Here is a 16,539-nt window from a genome sequence, read left to right as displayed (position 1 = left end):
GCATTATTTTAATGTGATTATTGAAAGTGACTCACGAATTGTAGTTGATTGATTGCGGAAAAGTAGATGTACTTTGTGGTATCTTTGAGAATTTTGGAAGGAGCTCATGGTGGAGTTAGAAGGAGTGAACGTCATGGTGATGCATCAATATAGGGAAGGCAATAGTGCGTCGGATTTTTTTGCTAAAGAAGGAGAAATGGGAAATAATGTAATCTATGAAAAACAACAGCTTCTACCACGTTATCTAAAAGGTATTCTTCTGATGGATAGGTGGGGTCTCGTTTCCGTTCGTCGTTAGCTCAACTCTAGAGTTTCGTTTGGTGTATTTTGATTTGATTTTGGTTGTCTTTATGTTTTTGTCTTCTTTGTTAGTTATGTTTGGTTTTTGTTGTCCTAATTTGGTTTGATTGCTGCTGTTGGTTTCTTTTTTTTTTTAGGGTTTCTCTGTACTCTCCCTTTTGTTTTATCTTGTAACCATGGTATTCTTCCGCCATAAGTGAGGGTATATTAATAAATAAATGGAGGTGCCGCCCAAAAAACAAAAAATATTGAAACAACAGAGCCCTTAAGTTTTTGAAATTTCATGACAAAAATTGATTTTTAGATACCAAATAGTGTATGCCATGAATGTCTTTAAGTGACAAGTTATAAGATTTATCTTTTATAAGATCATTTCTTGCCATAACATTAAAAAAATCTTCCCTTTTAATATTATCAAGTACAAGGGACTAAGCTTGCTATATATAACAATTTTAACACCAAGAAGTTTAGGCAAGCTTTAAAAAATTTATAGTGAATCATTAAACATATGTCAAACAATTTTTCAAGCTTCCACCAGAAGAAGCAATCATATAGATCCTAAATGATTTAGACAATTTAATCCTAAATCATATGATGACAAGAATTACTATGAGCAACAAGAATTTGTGCTTTAAACAAACATGTCATAGGTATATATATTTACATTGTTGGATATGCATGATTTCATTATGGATCTAATGTACAGTCAAGAAGTTATGTTTGTTTTGACTTGTAATGATGTTGGTATCCCTATTGGAAATGACTCTTGCACAGTTGGATATGCATGACCTCGTTCGAGACCATTATGTTGGATGATACGTGTTCACATTTGTTATTCTTTGTTGTGACCACCTATTGTTTATTTTAGTCCAAAAAATTTATTTTCGTTTCCTTTACAAAACTTGAACTATGCATGCAATCAAAGTGGGAGATTGCTAAAAAATTTTGTGGACTTACATAGATTTTTTATAAAACCCAAATTAAATGAATATTAGGAATTTTGGGAGCATGGATTAATAGGCCTTGTGATAAGTGATAACCAAATTATGGTTATGGGCCTAAAGCACAAATCCATTGGATTTTGTATGTGTTGGCCTTGTTTGCATGAGGAGCTCGTGATGGGTAGGTAGGATTTCCTTATGCTAGTTTATAAGCAACAAGGAAAGGTTTTTTTAGTGTGATTCCATATCAAGTCGCCCATACAGGAAAGGAACAGGGTAGTAAATTCTCCTCAGACTTGGTAGAACTTTTTGGACCTTCACAAATATATGGTGCAAGGTACAAGTTCTAAAACATTATCTATTTCATGTACATATGACGGTGACAGATTTGAGTGATCATTTTAATGTTCCGAAAACTATTGTTGTGTTTTGAAGTTAAGTAATCATATCAAAATCTCATTAAAAATTTCATGAAACTAATATGAAAAGCTCAACAAAAATTAAAGGGTTTGTTTGATATCGTTGTTATTTTCTATCTTTGAATTCTGTTTTTGCATAGTGAATAAATATATTATTAAAATATGTTATTTACGTTGCTAGTTTTCTTTTTCTTTTTGTCAATTTTCTACTATTTACAAAAAAATTAAAATTCAGATTTTATGATTTTTAGTTGTTTTGGCAACCTACCTATTGCCAAAGATTTTAATGTCAAGAAATAGATTTTTTGGATTAAATCATTCATTTTATACACTTTTAATTAAAAATAAAATGATCATATGAATTTAAATATAATTGAAATAAAAATATGCTATATTTCAAAAAATAATAATAAAGCTAATTGCAAAGTATTTACTATTTTCCATTGTCACGTTCAATAAAATTTTTATTGTAAACTAAAATTTGAAAGTATAACAATTAAGAAAAAGAATTATAATACTTTTTTTATCATAGTATTTTTTAAATGTGCATTATTTTACAATTTTATTATTTTAATCATATTTTTATAGTATTACTTAATTTAAAAATGAAAATGAGCATCATTTAACTAAAATTTATTTTACTTTTATAAATATTAATTAAACAAGTTGTTAATTTTTAATTTTAATTTCTATTTCTAATTTTTAGTTTCATTTCTACAGTTTTTGGCATTCATACTAAACAGCCCCTTAGCTGTCATTTAGCAATTTACCTAATTGCTCAAAATGAGTTTTAAAATTCAAAATGAGAAAAGACTTTTAAATTCATAGAGAAACACTATCCCACTGATTTCTCGCTTATTAATTTGGATTTTAATGGGTTTAGAAGAAACTCAATAAAATTGAATTATATTTTTTGTGGAATCCACACATCTAAAAGTTTGAAATCAGAATTTCATCGTCACTGATATGGTAGAAACTTCAATTTATGAAATTTATTTCTGATTTAAAACCATTTAATTCTCTTTTTTTCCTGTAGCTCTCATATCAACGGTCAACATCTAAAACATATAATCTCTGTATTTAATTGGGCTGCTTGACCTTCAATCGGAATTGTACATGTTCATCGGAGTGCATGCGTAATTTTTTTTTTTATGGGATCTGTCACCTAGCAATTTTGGTCCCCATAAATACACCAGCTATAAGTCTGTAAGCTTCTTCATATTTCATTTTTGTCTTTTGAATATTGCCCTCCAAAGTCCAAACCAGCACAAGGTACAAAGAAGACATTTCATTTTCACTTGGAGTTCCTCCATTACACAATCAGTCTCTCACTTTCTCTTTTGGTTTTCTTTTTCTTACCCTCTTCTTTATATAATTAAGAAACGACATAAATACACAATGCTTAGAGTGCAATGGCAATGGCAGTGGCAGTGGCAGTGGCAGTGGCAGTGCTGAATCGGAGAAGTAGTATAGATATTATGTTGCTATCTGAATAAGATAGGAGAATAGAGAATTAGTAGGCTAGGGTTGGATCGTCAGGAAGACTTGGGGAGGGGGTCTCCCCTGAGAAAGGACTCGAAGAGCTGGAGTGCGGCTCTGGGCTTGAAGAGTGGGACTTCGTGGCCTGCCCCTCTCACTGTTGCAAATGTCAGCCCTTCATACACCTCTGTCCACCCTCCCACCTATCTCATTCACCATTTCCACCATAAACCAAAAACAAAAAAATCAATTTTATCTTTTTGCTTATTAATTTGCTCCCCCAAAAAATGGAAAAGAAAAAAAATATATTTTTTTATCTCATTTTATTAGTTAATATGCCATTAGGTTGTAAAGGAGTATAAAATCATTGTAGCCCAAACCCAAGATTCAATAGAATTGCAATTAAAGTGTCAACAAGAAGGTCGAACTATTATAAGATTTTAGATTATAAATAGGGACATGCACATATAAATCCGCACATCACATATATAGGTTCTTTAATATGGACTGCATGTTTTTTTTTTTAATCACAATTTCTGAAAATAATAATAAAAAGAACAATTGTCTGAAATACTTACCTAATAAATATTGAGTTTAAGAAAATGACAAGTGGTTGAACCATAAAACGAAGTGTATGAGAAGATATATGTAGAGAATAATTACTAGCTCCTAGCATTCCTCATTTTCTTATATATAAAGTTTGAAAGTGAGTGGGAATAATTCTAAATAAGAAAGTTTAAAATAATCCTGTTTCTCTTAAAACCAATTGCTAAGGCCACAAACACACACATGCACGTATAAAAAGACGGGGAGGAGGAGTGGGGGAGAGAAATGAATTGAATGAAAGAATATTGAAAGTAAGTAGGTATAGGGGGAATGGAGAGACGGACCTGGTTCTTAACATACCAGGGGTACCATGGAATTTGTGCTGCTAATTTGAGCTGTGCCAGGGAGTACCTGGTGGCTGTTACTGGCACCACCGAGTCCACATCCCCGCTGCTTGTACATGCATCCGCACATACATATCCATTCTTAATTAGTTAATTAATCCAATCATGATCAATCACTTGCTCATATGTGAAAGAAAATTAATAGATACGAGGTGGGCAGACCTGAAAACCCAGACTCTCAAACCCGCAGCAATCATTTCCCTGTATATAGGTAGAATCGATATAGCCGTGTCGTTCCAGTTCCGATTCAACGTTTCACTATATACAAACACGTACACAACCATCCAACATCATTATTATATGTGTATATATATTTTTTCATATGATGAGATCAAATATATCTCCTGATCTTAATTCGGAAGAAAGTCACCTGCACGCAGTCCACCTATAAGGAATTCTGGTTGTGTTGGCATGCATTGCTTTCTGAACATCTTCCCGATTGTAGTAAACCTCCGCGTATTTTTCAGTACACGGATCATATCCCGATATTCGCCAAAATATCTATTTAATCCATCAATTCACAACAAATAACAAGAAAAATACACAATTTTAATTGATAAAAAGATCTGGTCTGATGTTTATATATTAAACATTATATGCATACACAAAGAAGATTAATTAGTTAAGCCGTCGACAAATTAGAAGAATAATAAATTATCAGAAAAGTAAATACATATATATATATATATATATGTATTTACTTTTCTGATAATTTATTATTCTTCTAATTTGTATATATATATATATATATATACCGGGTGGCGGGGGCGATGAGGCAAGGAGAGCGTGTGGCGAGTGGCGGCAACGGTGGTGGTGGTACCATCAGAGTTGACGTTGCAAGGGGGGGCATAGATGTTGTATTGATCGATGTTTCCGAATTCTTGGTCCATGGCATAGTTGTAAAGGGATTCGCACTGGTCCGACTCCTTCTCCCGCCGGAAATCGCAGGTGTTGATGAGCTGCCGGTAGGTTCTGTCAGAGATCATGGCATGGCTCCACCAGTATGTCACCGTTCCCAGGTTGTCATAGTAGTTGTCTGTCACTGCATTTCCTACCTGCATGCATACACACACACATCGTCATGTCCATACACTCAGTAATTCATATACGTCTGCATGAATTTTAACTTCATTTTTGAATTTGTGCTCTTAACTCTCATGTTAAATGATCAAGTCCCAGCTTCAGCAGAAAGTGGGTCATGAGCCCTCAAATTAACATGTTTAGCGTAGGGGAATGGAATGAAACCAAATGAAATGGAATCAAGTTCATTCAAATTTTCATCCCACTCCCACCCCAGGTTTTGAAAGAACCTATGCAAATCAAATAATGCATTTTTAACATCCTCTGCTAAGACCGGCAGCTGGTCTAAGAAATTGAACCACATATATCAATATTAGAAATAAAATATAAGCTGGCCTAAATTTGGCCCTCCTGATATCTGCTCGATCAGTCATGCATGCTAGACACAGGCAGGTGGAGCCAGGTGTAATGCCCCCCGCACAAGAATATAAAATTTTAAGAGGCTTAAAGAAGAATCTAGAACACTCCGGATTTATGATGAACTCTCCAGAGTATCTTAGAGTGGTCAAGAATTGTGGAAAATTCTCTAGAATGTCTTAGAGTATAGGACGACCTACTAGATATTTCTACATTGTATTGGAATGTACATATGTTAGAATCTTCCTTATAAATATCTAGATGAATAGTCTAGAAGAAGGATCTAAGTGATTGATTCAAATTGATCACCACCGTCCATTGAAGAGGTGGAAGTGTATAAATAGGGGGAGGCCTCATTTGGGCAACACAACACACAAACCCTCAAAACATCAAAGTGTTGTAAAGCATTCTCCAAGCAATACAAGTTCCTTCATTCTCCCAAACTCTCTAACTCTCTCTTGTCAACTTTGGTGCCCATCTAACAAGTTAGGCTGACTTAGCATTAAAGTCAGTGTGAATATTGCTAAAGGCCGACACGGTTGGCTTAGAGAAAGGTTTAAGGCCGTGACAGCGTGGTATCAGAACTTGGTTCACCGGGGTGTGAATATCAAGGAAGAAGACACTATGTCAAGCACTGTGGAGTTAAAGAACCATGGTGAGGAACAAAGTGGTAGGGACACCAACCCTACTGGAAAGAAGGCTCGAGGCACTAGCAAAGTCCATGGGGAGGATTTTGCTACTTTGGAGTGATGGGTTGCCCTCTTGGCGAAAACTATTGGGGAAGCTTTGCCCTGACTTGAGAGGATGGAAGATGACTTGGAAGCACTAACAAGTCATTCGATGGAAAAGTTCGACCAAACGAAGGAAAAACTTGACTCCATCACATACACCAAAGAGGGACAAGCTGAACGTGTGGACACCTTGGAAATGAAGGTGATGGATGCTCTTAGCAACATGCAGGCCTAGCTTAATGCCCTCAAGACATCAATTGAAGCAAATTAGGGACAGCCGACATTCATCACTAGTACTAGTGGGATCAAGGATGTCCCCAAGGTTGACTTTCCCAAGCCAAAGGAGTTTAAAGGCGTTTGAGATGCCAAAGAGGTAGAGAACTTCCTATGGCAAGTAGAGCGATACTTTGAATGCTTGAACCTTGAGGAGGAACAAGTCAAGGTACGTACTACTTCTCTCTTTCTCTCTAATAATGTTATCCTTTGGTGCCCATATGGTGAAGGGGTTGTGCTCCATAAATACTTGGGAGGATTTTAAGAAGGAGCTGAAGAGGCAGTTCCTTCTTGAAAACATGGTCTATGAGGCGAGAAAGAAGCATAGAGAACTTAAACACAAGACCACCATCAGTGACTATGTTAGGGAATTTACAACTCTCATGCTTCAAATCCCTAACCTAGTTGTTGAAGATCTCCTCTTCCACTTCATCGATGGTCTCCAAAATTGGGCTAAGCAAGAGTTACAATGATGAGGAGTAAAGGATGTGGATGAAGCCATTGCCGTGGCAGAGTCCCTTACAGAGTACCAACAAAATGAACTAAGTCAAAGAATTCCAAAGTGAATGCTGGGAAAGGTGGGGGAGATAAGGGAAAGCAACCAACTAAGGGAGGAAACTTCAAGTCCCCCTCAAGGCAAGAGTTTAAGGATAAAAAGAAGAGCTCTACAAAGGCTATTAGGTGCTTTGTGTGCAAGGATCCCCATCGTATGAGGGAGTGCCCTAAGCTTGGATCCTTGGCATCTATTGTGCTAGAACATGAAGCCAAAGATAGCCCTAAACAAGCTATAAGTCATGTTGGCTCTCTACGACTCCTTAATGCTTTGAAGGCCAAGCCCCAAGCAACTAGTAACAAAGGGCTTATGTATGTTGAGGCAATAAACAATGGGAGGTCGACCCAAGCTATGGTGGACACAGATGCCACCCATAATTTTGTCACTCTAGAGGTAGCCACGAGGATTGGCTTAAAGGTATTGAATGGAGATGGATGGATTAAAATAGTCAATGCAAGTGCTAAGCCTATATATGGCATGGCTTATGGTGCTGAGGTATGCCTTGGCATGTGGAAAGGGACTATGGACTTCTCAATTGCCAATATGGACGAATTCAAGGTGGTACTCGGCATGGATTTCTTAAGGAAGGTAAATGCAGTTCTAATACCATATTGTGATACAATGTTGTATTCTAGAGAAGGAGTCTCCATTCATGGTTCCCGCGTCCACCGCACCAAAGCCCACCAAGATGTTGTCCACCATACAGGTTGAGAAGGGGTTAAAGAAAGGAGAATGCACCTACCTTGCGGCCTTGAAAGAAAATGACCCCATAATAGATGAAAGTAAGGAACTTCCTAACATTATCAAGGAAGTCCTTGAAAAGAACAAGGATGTAATGCCACCGGAGTTGCCTAAGTGGTTACCACCCAGGAGAGACATGGATCATAAGATTGAGTTGGAGCCTGGTGCAAGGCCACCTTCCTTGGCACCTTACCATACGACACCCACAGAATTAGAGGAGCTATAGAGACAGCTAAAGGGATTATTGGATGCAGGTCAAATTTGACTGTCAAAAGCACCTTATAGAGCACCAGTCTTATTCCAAAAGAAGCATGATGGAACGTTGAGATTATGCATCGACTATTGGGCCCTTAATAAGGTAACTATAAGAAACAATTATCTTATTCCTTTGATAGCTGACTTGTTTGACAGGCTTGGGAAAGCTAAATACTTCTCAAAGGTGGATCTAAGGTCGGGATATTATCAAGTTCGAATCGCGGAAGGAGACGAATCGAAGACCACTTGTATAACACGATATGGCTCATTTGAATGGTTGGTAATGCTTTTTGGCCTAACCAACTCTCTTGCCACATTTTGTACCCTCATGAATGAGATATTCCACCCATATCTTGATCAATTCATAGTAGTATACTTAGATGACATAGTCATCTATAGCAACACACTTGAGGAGCACGCCAACCATCTACAAATTGTGTTCAAGGTAATAAGGGAAAATGAGTTATTCATTAAGAAAGAGAAGTGCTCTTTTGCTTGGAAAGAAGTACACTTCCTTAGACATGTAATCAAGGCAGGAACCCTAAGAAATGGATGAAGCCAAAGTGGAAGCTATCAAAGAATGGGAGCTACCCACCAAACTCTCTGAGCTACGATCGTTCCTTGGGTTGGTAAACTACTATCGGTGGTTCATCAAGGGCTACTCACCAAGAGCAGCTCCTTCAACTGATCTCCTAAAGAAGGCCAAGCTGTGGAATTGGTCTGAGAGGTGTCAAAATTCCTTTGAAGACTTAAAGGCAACTATAATGGAAGAGCTGATCTTAGCTCTTCCCAATTATACGAAGACGTTCGAGGAGCACATGGATGCTTCCGACTTTGCCATCGGAGGAGTGTTGATGCAAGAAGGACATCCAATTGCCTATGAGAGGTTTAAGCTAAATGAAATGGAGTGACATTACATAGTATAAGAGAAGGAAATGAAAGTTGTGGTACATTGTCTTTGCACTTGGTGCCACTACTTACATGGCTCTCATTTCATGATAAAAACTGATAATGTAGCCACTAGCTATTTCCACTCCCAAAAGAAGTTGACCCCTAAGCAAGCTAGGTGGCAGGATTTCTTGGTCGAGTTTGATTATAAGCTTGAATACAAACCAAGCAAAGCAAATGTTGTGACTGATGCACTAAGTCCAACTTCGCGGAGTTGGCTGCCATCACCAACGTTAGAGGTGATACCCTTGACTAGATCAAGGAAGGAATGGAACATGATCCTATGGCTAGACAGTTGATCGGAATTGTCAAGGATGGCAAGACAAAGATATTTTGGCTTGAAGATAACATGCTTTACACTAAAGTACGAAGGATTTATGTCCCCAAATAGAACAACTTAAGGAGAAGCCTTATCAAGGAGTGTCATGACACGAAGTGGGCTGGTCATCCTGGACAGCGTAGCACTTGTGCGCTCCTTGAATCAACCTACTATTGGCCACAAATGCGGGATGAGATAGAGCTATATGTGAAAACTTGTCTCGTGTGCCAACAAATATAAGGTAAAGAATACGTTACCCGGGAGCTTGTTAGAACCAATACCGGAGCAGCCATGGGAGAGTGTATCCATGGACTTCATCTCTGCATTACCAAAGTCAGAAGGGTTTGGTTCCATCTTAGTAGTGGTGGACAGATTCTCTAAATATGCCACATTCATTCCAGCTCCTATAGATTGTTTAGCTGAAGAGGCACCTAGGCTTTTCTTCAAGAATGTGGTAAAATATTGGGGGTTGCCAAATACTATCATAAGTGATAGAGATCCCCGCTTCACAGGACGACTATGGAGGGAGTTGTTCCAACTCCTTAGCTCAGAGTTGCATTTCTCCACAAGCTTCCACACCCACAAACTGATGGAAAAACAAAAAGGGTTAATGCTTGCTACTTGAGGCACTTTGTTAGTGCCAAGCAGAAGGATTGGGTGCGACTCCTTGATGTAGCACAATTTTCATACAACTTACAAAAGAGTGAATCAACAGGTCACAACCCATTTGAGATTGCCACCAGAAAACAACCACTTACACCCCACACTATTGATGTAGCTTATAAGAGGAAGAGCCCAGGGGCACACCACATAGCTAAGTTTTGGAATGAGCAAACAGAGGTAACCCACTCTTACCTTAACAAAGCCGCGAGAAGGATGAAGAAATGGGCAGATGCAAAGAGGCAACCAATGGAATACCAAGTGGGAGATATGGTTATGGTCAAATTGCTTCCGCAACAATTTAAGGCTTTCAGAAAGGTACACAAGGGGTTGATTAGAAAATATGAAGGCCCATTTCCTGTAACAAGAAGGGTAAGGAAAGTTAATTACAAACTTGAACTACCTCCTAGTTTGAAGATCCATCCAGTCTTCCATGCAAGCCTATTGAAGCTATATCATCAAGACATGGAAGACCCGATCAGAAACGACTCAAAGAGAGCACCTCCCGTAGTAACTAAGTCCTTTGACAAGGAGGTTGAAGAGATACTCGCCGATCGAGCCATGCGAAGGAGGGGGGGTGACGCCATGCACCCAATATTTGGTTAAATGGAAGGGATTGCCAGAGAGCGAGGCTAGTTGGGAAGCACAAGAAGACCTTTGGTAGTTTGAAGACCACCTACGACGATACAAGGAAGCGACAAGGATGCCGCTCGAATAGGTGGGGGAGAGTGTAACGCCCCGCATAAGAACATAAAATTTTAAGAGGCTTAAAGAAGAATTTAGAACACTCCGAATTTATGAAAAACTCTCCAGAGTATCCTAGAGTGGTCAAGAACCGTGGAGAATTCTCTAGAATGTCTTAAGAGTATAGTAGGACCTACTAGATATTTTTACATTGTATTGGACTGTACATATGCTAGAATTTTTCTTGTACATATCTAGATGAATAGTCTAGAATATGGATCTAGGGCATTGTTTCAAATTGATCACCACCGTCCATTGAAGAGGTGGAAGTGTATAAATAGGGGGAGGCCTCATTTGGACAACACAACACACAAACCCTCAAAACATCAAAGTGTTGTAAAGCATTTTCCAAGCCATACAAGTTCCTTCATTCTCCCAAACTCTCTACCTCTCTCTTGTCAATTTTGGCGTCCATCTAGCAGGTTATTAGGCTGACTTAACATCACAATCGATGTGAATATTGCTAAGTGCAGCACGATTGACTTAGAGAAAGGTCTAAGGCCGTGACACAGGGCTCTAAATTCACTACCAGGTCGGCTTTATCCTCCTTTGATGGAAGAGCAAATCGATTCATTGGCACCTATTTAGAACCCATTGAACATATATGGGTTCTCTTGGCCAGCTTTAGGGCTCAGCAATTTTCTGCACCAATGCACTTAATTTCATGGCCAAAGTCTTCTTCCAAGGATCATGGATCCCTCACTTCGGATCAAATAAATAAATATATATGTATATAGTTGGACATGATGGATCCACCCATCTTCTATATTCATTCATGTTTGAATATTCATTGGTTATTTTCCCAAACAGAAATATATTTTCTTTTTTCATTTATTTGTTCTCATCTATATCACATTTGTTTTCTCATTTCTTTTTTCCCTAATCGCATCCATATCATACTTCTCCCCATCCGGAGATAGTTTGGGATACCAAGAAATTGAATTAATTAAGATGTTATTTAGATTATCAATTGCATATACCGGCCAAATTAATTTGGATTGAGCTTGGTGACGGTTTGATAATCGTCAACCATATTAATTCATTGTCAGGTTGATATAGAACCTAAGTTTGACTTCACAACTTTATTTTATTTTATTTTTTTCAAGCCTTCTAGGGTAGCTAAGTCAATTGAAAGCGAAACTGGTGCGTATTGCACGCTACCTAAAATGAGGCATCTAGTGAGCATCCCCAGTAGGCAAAATCCTTGGGGGGTGCCCCGCTGTTGGTGATGCGCCTGAATCATATGTGCCCACCTACCCAACAAATTTACCTTCCATCACTCAGTCGGTTATATATATATATCTTCTCCTAGCAAATGGCAATGTTTTGACTTTTTGAAGGGTACTTTGGCAGTGTATAATATTAATTCTAGGTTTTCTCACTTGCTCTCTACTTATTTCTGCTTGCTCATCCTTTCTTTCGAGGCCAACCCACCTCTCTCTCTCTCTCTCAAAGGCATGACTGAAACTTTTCTATACAACAACAGTTTTTAATAAAGTTCGTGAAGGGCCAGGTCATCATATTCGAGCAGATCCACGCTCAGATTGGGTTTGATGCTGATGCAGTCATCCTATATACAGCTGCAAGTTTTTAGGGCAAAATCAAAAGGTGAAGGAAAGGTGGGTGCAGCTGAAAAGAGAAGGAAGAGAGATGTAAAATACGAAATAAACTATCCATATATACAGTATAGCTCTAGCTCTCAAGCTTAATTAATCTACCCTCCAATAGATTAACTAAAATCAAAAAATGGAGTAAAAATTGGTTCACAAAAGCCAATCGTGATTTTGGGTCATGATGGAAGGGAGGGGCAGACACTGCCCCACCCACATAATATATAGAGGAGAGGAGCCCATGGGATATGTGGATAATTTATCAGCAACTATACCAAAAAAATCAGACAGATGGATGCAGTACATGTGACCATTTTATATAATTATAGTTCCGTGTTTGACAAAATGTTGAATGCCTTTCTTCTTGGTCATGCCTGTCTGGTTTCTGTCTTTTCAAACTTTTAATTTAATGGGGTCTTCCCCCTTTTTTAGTTCTTTTCTTTTTTGGCATCAATTACCTGTAATTTCATAATATAAAGTTAAGCATGTAAATAAATAAATAAGCTTTTTTAAAAAACTTGTTTATTACCATAATGCCTTTGAGATTGATAGGGCGCTTGGACTTGGTGTTGTAGATCATGATCTCTCTAGCCAGCTGAGGAACATAGTGGCCGGCGTAGCTCTCTCCCGTCAAATACACTTCCCGGTTTCTGTACCGCGGGAACCGCTCCAACCATCTTATTAGGAATTCCAGCGAGTCCTCCGCTGAAATATTCAGTGTTAATAATATCATATATCAATTCATTAATTAACCTCAACATTAAAAATTATAACAAATTTAAGATCATGAATATATTAGGTACCAGTGCGGCGGTCGCCGGTGTGGAGGATGTCGGAGGAGGTGTTGGAGTAAGAGAAACCGACGCCGGCGGGGGACTCGAGGAACAGAAGGTTGGCCAGGGAGTTCCAGGCGAAGGGGTTAAGGTACAATCCCGACGCCGTCTTGTTGATCCTGAATGGTCCGATCTCTTCCGACGCCCCGTACGCCACCGACGAGCACCCTGGTCCTGCACTTCCATTTTTATTATTTGTTTTTACCATTAATAACGAATATATTAATTTAAACATGAGATTCAACGGCAGCCTTTAATTTAATAATAATAATAATAATAATAATATAGTTAACTCAAACCCATCATGAAGTACATGAACTACTGTTACCATAGATAAAATGTTGGACCCACAGAAACTTCCCTGTTAATTTAAAAATCTAAAAGCATCCAACGGCTGGGACCATCCCAGCATGTCCTGTTAATCTTTGGCATTGGTCAAACAACTCATAATTAAAGAGAGGAGATATTTTGGGTGAGGATCGATCAGTGGTGTTTTTTAACAATTCTTACTTTGATGTGTGACTATTATTTTCTCGTTTCATTAGGGTTTTTGATTCGTGAATATATATATATATATATATATGTGTGTGTGTGTGTGTGAGAATTTTATTTTGTATAATACAAATTAAGCAACTAATTAAAAAGAATGAACATGGGTGTTGAATGTTCAACATTGGTCATCATGCCGATGGGCTTTTTTTCTAATCTGTAAAGTGAATTACCAAAAAAGAAAATTTCGAACTTTAGCTAAAGATTGTGGAGGAAAGGGCCAAAAAAAAAATAGTTGGTGGGAGGGGAGGCGTGGGCAGCAGGAGTAAGACAGTAAATGGATGGGTGGGTGAGTGGGTAGCTAGGTGGCCAGCTAGCTGACAAGGTGAACATTGGCTTAACAAAGTGTAGGACACTGGCTGGGGCTGGGGCTGGGGAGGAGGTTCAATAAATGAGTGCTGTTTTTTGTTGCTGTCAAGCATTTAACTCTTGCCAATTCTCACCCATCTACTCCCACTTCCACTCCATTCCTCCATGCAATTTTTTAAATTCAATGCCATTTCTCAAGAGAGAGAGAGAGAGTGCTTCATGTGTGTGTGCGCGCGCGCAGCTGCATATGGATGGGGAGTTATGTCATGATTCATATTCTGCAGATCGAGATAGATAAGACTTCGTCCATTGAAATGTGCATGTGGGCATTTAAGGCACCTCATCGATTTTCAGTCCCCCATTAAGAAAATCCCCATCAAACATCCAAGACATCTAGTACATGGTCTCTTTCTTTTTTTCCTATCTCTTTCTTTTTTCCCTATCTATCTATCTATCTCTCTCTCTATATCTATATCTATATATATATATATATATATTAACTTTTTTTAGGAAAAAAAGAAAGAGACCATGTACTATATATTTGAGCCAGTAATTACCACTGCTTTTATTCAGACTACTGCAATCGACTACGTATCTTTTGGAAGACCTTTTAACCTTCAAAGCTTAAGAAGATTTGAGAAGAGTAAAAGAAATGCGGGATATATATTAAGATAGCATAAAGGACGGATATACATCTCTAATTGCATAAATAATTAACCCACTTAGAAAAAAAAAACCTCTAACTAATGAAAATAAAAAATGTAATATAGTACAGGGAATGGGCTTGCAGGTGCAGCATGTATGATGATGTATGGTTCTCATAGCAAGAAAGGACCGTGTTGTTTGGATTTGGACCTGTCAGTCAAAATAGAAATCAACTGTGTGCCAATATATATATATATATATATATATATATATATATATAGCTACTTACCTTATTAACTAGACAAGTTTCTAAATGAAACTTTTGTCTTTTGTGAGAGAAATGGACATATATGCAAATACAAAACAAGCTAGTAAAAACTAATTTGCACTGCCACTCTATATATGGAGTTTTCTTTCGCACCATTTTTTCATCATGCATGTGCTTAACTAGCTGGCCTTATAACATATTAAAACCAAATTCAAAAGTAACTTTGTGTTGACTTGAAGCTACGCGTCATCTATTGCTCTACATGATCATGCCCAACACAACCAAGACACACACACAAAAAGAAAAGAAAAAAACATTTTCCTTTAAGAGTTATGTGAAAAATTTTCTCAGAATTATTTCAAAACTCATCTATATATCAAGAGAGAGAGAGAGTGAGAGAGACCTCCGTTGAGCCAAACAACCAAGGGCTTCGAGAAGGGGAGATGAGAAGACTCAGTGAGCCAGTAGAAGAGGGCTCTGCCGGCGGCATGGTTCACGGTGACATAACCGGAGAACTGCTGGAAAGAAACCTTGGGCTGCCCTGGAAGCTGTGTTATCCGATCACCTTCTTCTTCTTCTAATTTTGTGCCCATTCCATGGCTTTGCTCCGCAGCAACAACCACCATAAGAAGAAGAAGAAGAAGCAATTTCATCATCACCTTGGAAACCACGATTCCTCTGCTCTCCATCATCATCATCTCCATGTTAGCTAGCTACCTACCTCACAAAGTAAACATATATAATGGAAGGTGGAAGAAGAAACAACACAACTAAATTAAAGAAAGAAAGAAAGAGCTGCTAGCAGCTTGTAACTTCTAAGAATGCCTACCTAGTTGTCTGTGCTGTGGCAAGTAAGATGAGTGAATGTGGACGAAATAAATAGGAGAGAGAGAGCAGAGAGGCTGAGAGGAAGAGCAGAGGGAGAGAGAGAGAAAGAGAGAGAGAGTGTGAGTGGCAGTACTCATTACCGAGGGACACTGATGATTTGATTTGGGCACCCGGGCAGCTGTTAAATGGGGCGACCCATATTTATGAACTTAGTACCGCTTCCGCTTCTGTTAAGTCAGGATTAAACCATTGGGACGTCACTTGCTCTATACTATTTGGGAGTATTTAATTTTTTTTATAACACTAATTATTTAAAATAAGTATTTACCCTCTAATAAGTATTTATTGTAACAAATTTTTTTTCAGAATTACTTTTTAAAAAAAATTTTAAGTGAGTTTTGAAGAGTAATCACTTTTTGACTACTTATAAGTATGATTAAGGTCAACTACATAAATATAAAAAAAAATTATTGATTATTTTGTAACTCATAAAAATATGTTAAAAGAAAATAATATATTATTTTATTATGTACATATCAATTATCGATAAAAAATAATTAAATTATCAAATAAAAAAGAATTATCTATTAATTTAAAAAAACATTAAAAATTTTAAAATATTAATTTAAATAATAATATTTTAAATATAAATTAATATGATAATCGAAATATAAAATACATTAAGAACAAGATTATTGTTACTTAATAAAAATATTTAAATGTTACTTAAAAATGACAATTCACATA

General features: G+C 37.6%; 1 protein-coding gene across 2 annotated transcripts; it reads right to left on the bottom strand.

Moving 5' to 3' along the window:
* Positions 1-2,859: 2,859 nt before the first annotated feature.
* On the bottom strand, positions 2,860-15,968 carry LOC131161235 (serine carboxypeptidase-like 25). Of its 2 annotated transcripts, XM_058116902.1 has the most exons (9): positions 15,794-15,968; positions 15,368-15,681; positions 13,164-13,367; positions 12,890-13,065; positions 4,845-5,144; positions 4,460-4,590; positions 4,252-4,347; positions 4,030-4,135; positions 2,860-3,342 (listed from the first exon to the last, which is right to left on the bottom strand). In XM_058116902.1, the coding sequence occupies exons 2-9, from the start codon at positions 15,666-15,668 to the stop codon at positions 3,196-3,198; spliced, it is 1,461 nt and encodes a 486-aa protein (XP_057972885.1). In that variant the 5' UTR covers positions 15,669-15,681; positions 15,794-15,968; the 3' UTR covers positions 2,860-3,195. The 2 variants fall into 2 exon arrangements, with proteins under 2 accessions (XP_057972885.1, XP_057972884.1); XM_058116901.1 differs by having other exon boundaries at positions 2,860-4,135; positions 15,794-15,964.
* Between the last annotated feature and the right edge of the window lie 571 nt (positions 15,969-16,539).

The sequence above is a fragment of the Malania oleifera genome, chromosome 1 (assembly GCF_029873635.1).
Source record: "Malania oleifera isolate guangnan ecotype guangnan chromosome 1, ASM2987363v1, whole genome shotgun sequence".
Classification (NCBI taxonomy): domain Eukaryota; kingdom Viridiplantae; phylum Streptophyta; class Magnoliopsida; order Santalales; family Ximeniaceae; genus Malania; species Malania oleifera.
The sequence above is the reverse complement of the archived record's forward strand: the minus strand, read 5'-3'. Positions and strand labels throughout refer to the sequence as shown.

Coding starts and splice junctions, on each gene's coding strand:
- LOC131161235 (XM_058116901.1), bottom strand. CDS start 15,668: ATGGAGATGATGATGATGGAGAGCAGAGGAATCGTGGTTTCCAAGGTG. Junction 5,145..12,889: donor TCAATCTCAAAGGCATTATG/GTAATAAACAAG, acceptor GTATGCATGCAG/GTAGGAAATGCAGTGACAGA. Junction 4,136..4,251: donor TTGAGAGTCTGGGTTTTCAG/GTCTGCCCACCT, acceptor ATGTACAAGCAG/CGGGGATGTGGACTCGGTGG.